This window comes from Macrobrachium nipponense, chromosome 5 (assembly GCF_015104395.2).
Source record: "Macrobrachium nipponense isolate FS-2020 chromosome 5, ASM1510439v2, whole genome shotgun sequence".
Lineage (NCBI taxonomy): Eukaryota > Metazoa > Arthropoda > Malacostraca > Decapoda > Palaemonidae > Macrobrachium > Macrobrachium nipponense.
Genome location: NC_061107.1, coordinates 34,276,701 through 34,281,946, shown reverse-complemented (window position 1 = coordinate 34,281,946; position 5,246 = coordinate 34,276,701). Strand labels below are relative to the sequence as shown.

The following is a 5,246-nucleotide window of genomic DNA, read 5'->3' as shown; positions in this document are numbered from 1 at the left end:
TCTTCAGTTACTTTATTTACAAATTAAACGCACAAACTTTTAAGATTAAACATAAAACTCTCGTTACACTTAGGATTTACACTTTCTTCTAGCAAGTGCGTTAATACCACTCTTCGTGATTACTGCAATAATGGTAGCATATAATTTGTCAGATGAACTAAAAAATATCGATTTTTCGTTATTACCTATACCCATTAACTATAATCACTTAGTATATCTGTGGCCAAATGAGGTGTACACACAGAAGCTCTGTACGATCCAACAGTAGCTCTTACATGTACAAATTAGTATTAATATTACTTTTGAATTGCCATTATCATTACCTTTCCAAGGAACTTTTCATAATTCCAACATATGTGACTTTGTATTCCAAGATTCCTATCATGAGCTTTATCCTATCTACGTAGGAAATTAAGACCCACATAAGGCTATAAAACCAATTAACCTATGTGTGAAAGTTATCTTTTTTTGTGGTAACTTTTATAAGCAAAAGTTCGGTGGTAGTAGGGACATCCCTACAACTACTAACGAGCCTTGACACGCACACACACACACACAACACACACACACACACACACACACACACACACACACACATATATATATAGATATATATATATATATATATATATATATATATATATATATATTATATATATCCATGCATGTCTATCCATCTATCCATCTATCTACACACACATAACACATATCATATGTTAATGCACTGTTCTTCTATTGCTTAACGTGAATGATGGAGAAACACAATTTTTGATACGACATATAGTTCTTTATTAGATCCATGACGTTAACATCGATATGGTTATATTGTTAGGCGTTTATACATGTAGACTTGACGTATGCAGCGTAACTTGAAGTGATGTGATGTGATGTGATGTGGTTCAATTACTATGGATAAAAGGAAAAGAAATAAACGTATGAATAATATGCTAATTTATACAAAATTATTAAGTTAAACAACTAAGACTGATAGAAACAATATGCAAAGCTTAATTAAGTAAATTATGCATGTATAACGGCTAATTACAAAAAGCTAATACACAAAGTCAATATAATTACGGCTCATATAAAGACATACGTTATATACAATGTAGGCTTAAAAATGGGAGAAGATGAATCTGCTATTCTAAAACAATATAATAGGCGTTTACTTACAATTGTGTTCCTATAACAAACGGTCCAAATATTCCTCAGTAAATACCAACTTTCGTTACATTCGTTATATCCGTTCTGTATGAAATCTCTTTTTAAACTGATAACTTTCCTCATTTGTTTACAGGAAGACACTCGATTACCAAAAGGTACACGTGACCGATAACTATGCATAAATTAGCTAAAACAACCCAACACCAAGTAAACAATTATTATGGCCGAGCGTAGACTCGAACCAGCAAACTACCACACAGCAAACCTTAACATTAACCATCGCGATAACAAGACAACACGAACATTATTTACAGTTAATCGTTGGGCATCAACATTACTCGACCTCTAAATCATATGATTTACAAAAAAAAAATATAGGATGCACAACTAATATTTCATTTCATACTACAATACGTGAATAGAACATGAATAACCAAGCTTAAGAACGAACCATTAAAACGATAAACACAACAAAAATAAAAATGAGTTTGACAAACAGATATGAACTAGAAATATCAATGTCAATAGTGTCTCTGGATAATATCTATAAAAACTTGATCTTCTTTTTGGAATTTAAGAGTACGAGCTTGGTCACTGGTCTGTGCAGTTCAGAAGATTGGGTTCGAAGTTTGACGCTTCTCACAACACCTCTGAGTCTGGCAGTACCTCTGTTACACGTGCTAGCGGCCAGTGAGTCTTGGCGTGTTCTCGTCTTTCAGGAGCACGATGTCACCTTCCCGTGTATTTCGTTGTTGTTTGTTCCATTTGGGGCGTTGCTGCAGGCTGACTATGTACTCCCTTTTCCATCTGCTCCAGAACAAGTCCGACAAATATTGTACTCTACGCCACCTTTTTCTTGAGTACACATATTCTGGTTGCGAAGGTCCCGGTATTAACCTCTTGGGTGACTTCATGTGGAGGATCTGACTCGGACTTAGTGGGTCCATGTCGTCGGGATCATCAGAACAGGTCGTGATCGGTCTCGAGTTCACAATATATTCTACCTCGCAGAGAAGCGTGCGGAATGATTCGTCATCAAGGCGAGTCCCGTGGTTGTAGAATAGCGCAGATAGAACTTTCCGAATGGTACGGATCTGGCGCTCCCATACGCCGCCCATGTGCGATGCCATAGGTGGGTTGAGTTTCCAGTCGATATTCATGTACAGTAGTTTTTGTTTCGGATTTTGTTTTTTGGTTCAGATCTGACCAAGCCTTGTTCAGTTCATTCCGTGTTCCGATGAAGTTGGACCCGTTGTCGCATCGGATTTCTTGTACCGTACCTCTGCGGGCTATGAAGCGTTGCAAGCAGTGAATAAAGGAATCTGTTTCGAGACTGTTAGCAGCTTCCAGATGAATGGCGACTGACAAGACAGGTGAATATGACGCCGTAACGTTTGAGCTCCTTGCGTCCCTCTTTTATAATGAACGGCCTGAAGAAGGTCTACGCCTGTGAATGTAAATGTGGAGCTGGCTCGAGACGATCTTGAGGTAAGTCGGACATTTTTTGCTCTTGGCAGGGCTTTCTTATTTTTTTCTGGCACGTTATGCATTTCTGGAGTTGACGTCGGACAGCAGAGTTGATTGAAACAATCCAAAAGCTTTCTCTAATTGCTGCAATGGTGTGATTTCTACCAGCATGGCCGTGTTTCTCATGAGCATCTCGTATGATTAGAGTCGTGACGTGAAAGTGTTGTGGCAGTAGCATTGGATGTTTCACGTCATAGTCCATTGCGGCTTTCGAGAGGCGTCCTCCCACTCGCAGAAGTTCCGTCGATGACACTGGGTCGAGACGGAATATCTTACTTGTTTTTGGTAGTGAGTGTTCTCTCTTGTCTTCTTTCATGGTTGTTTTCTTGAGATTCTCGACCTCGTTTGCAAAGGTGATCTTTTGTATAAAGCAAACTATTGCCTTTTCAGCCTTTTGCATGATCTGTGTGGTCCTTAAATTTATAGTTTGTTCTTTGTTTTGTAAGAAAGCCAAAAATGCTATGAATACTGCTACTGCTCTCTTCAGTCTCTCCCACCTGGAGAAATGGGTGATTAAAGACATAAACGGTGAGCCTTCTTCTGATGTAGCAGTGGTAGCTAAAGACATAACGTCGTCTTCTATAACCTGCGGTTCGCTGATAGGATGCATCTTTGCAGGGCATTCTGAAGCCGGCATATTCAAGAAATCCGGACCTTCAGCCAATGAGTCATGTCTGAAGATATCACAGAACCTACTCCACTGATGCAACGTATGCTGGGTTCAAATCAGTGCTAACGTACTTCCACTGGTTAGCGTTGCTGAAGTCTCTTATTTGACGGACTCTGTTGGCCACAAACACTGGAAAACGCTTTCTCTCAGCTCTGATGTAATAAAGGACTGTTGTTGAATCTGTGTAATAGCAAATTTTGTTGAGATGGAGATCAAGCTCAAGGGTCATTTTCTGTCCTAAATTTACAGCTACAGCAGCCGCTGTGAGTTCAAGCCGTGGGATAGATGTTGCTTTCAATGGAGCAACCCTTGCTTTTCCGATGAGAAATGAAGTTTTCGAACATCCACCCTCATTTGATGGTTTACTAGAATTCAGTTCTCTAAGCATTGCTTCTTTGCCGAACACTGGGTCATTGACACACTCTGCAGTGTTATTAACAAACTGGACAATGTCACCAAAGCATGAAGACCTGTTCTCGAGGAGTCTGCGGTTTGTGGCTTTTTCTCGCCATTTATTCCAGAGATAACTTGGCAATTTCTGGACCACCACCTGCAGATTCGGTGCATGATCAAGAACAGCTAGGTGAGTAAGTGTTTGCATGGCGCTGAAGCATTTTAGCAAGTAATGCGAATATCTTTTCAGACATTTCCCTTCGTCTGGTTTTATCGCTTCCACTCGTTAGTTGTTTTCAAGTATGCCAGGGATACTTTATAGGGATCACCATACTCTTGTTGTAGCAACTGTCTTGCCTGACTATAGCCTTGGTCTGCCTGCATGTATAAACAGCTGCTGATGAGGTCCTTAGGTTCACCATCGGTATGCTGTAGAAGGTAGTAAAGTCTGTCACTGCTACTGGTTGTTCTAGAGGAGATCCTGGTGTCAAACGCCAGTATGAAGTCACTGTATTCCAGAAGATCACCGGTAAACTTGGGAACTTCCGGTGCAGGCAAAGCTAGAGCTGTGGCAATACCACTAATCTGTTGCTGTATGGTGTTAACTGGAGGCGAATTAGGCAGTGGATAGGGTGCACCAAAGTTTACTGTTCACAGGTGTATTTACAGGCGGATACGTATACTGTTCTTGATTTGGAAACGTTGATGACGTGGCATTTGAAGCGTTGACCGGAGGTGCAAGAGTGTTAGTACCAGTCTCTGAAGAATTTCTGGGAACAAATTCTTGTGTAGTGCTGGGATTTAGACTGGGTAAGCTGGCACTATTTTCCTGGGTGACAGGAAGTATAACCTGGTTATCCATATTGCCGCCGTTAGCACCTTCACTCACACAAATTCCAGGGGCAGCTACACTAGGTCCAGCGACCATAACATTCACGTCCTGATGGCTGGCTCGTTGCACAATAATGCTGGTATGTGTCTCATTGTCCTTGTTACCAACATTGTCATCGCCAATGTCATTTTCGGTTTCTGCAAAAACACGTGCTTTTGCTCGAATCTTGGCTATTTCGATATCCAATAGAATCTCTTCTGTCTTTGCCTCCTGTTCCTTTTTCTTTGTCACAAGTTCTTTTTCGGGCAAGCAACTCGGCGAGGCGTGCTTTGGGCTCGTACCTTTTCGGACATAGCCGATTTGCCAGAAGGAGGGAAGAAGGCGTGGGAAGAACGTTTTGAACCAGATCTGCTTAAAGACTCTTCAAGTCTTCTTCAAGTCGTTTTTCGTTTATGGCTATCCATTCGCCAGTATGGTTTCGGAATTGCAGAATGCTAATTTCCTTGTGGCTCATATCTGGACAATTCCTGGTCTTGCTCCAATTCATCTGAGATATTATCCATGACACAATTAAAGTTTTTTTTGTACTTATCGAAAGCTTCGTTATATTCCTCTAGACACATTTTCACCAAGTGCAGGTTGTCAGGATTTGACATGAGG

The 5,246-nt window shown here is 40.6% G+C and overlaps 1 protein-coding gene across 1 annotated transcript; it reads right to left on the bottom strand.

Annotated features, from left to right (window-relative positions):
• Positions 1–2,605: 2,605 nt before the first annotated feature.
• Positions 2,606–3,328, bottom strand: LOC135215756 (uncharacterized). The gene has a single exon (XM_064250711.1). It carries the CDS (start codon positions 3,326–3,328, stop codon positions 2,606–2,608), a length of 723 nt encoding a protein of 240 aa, XP_064106781.1.
• Positions 3,329–5,246: the final 1,918 nt, after the last annotated feature.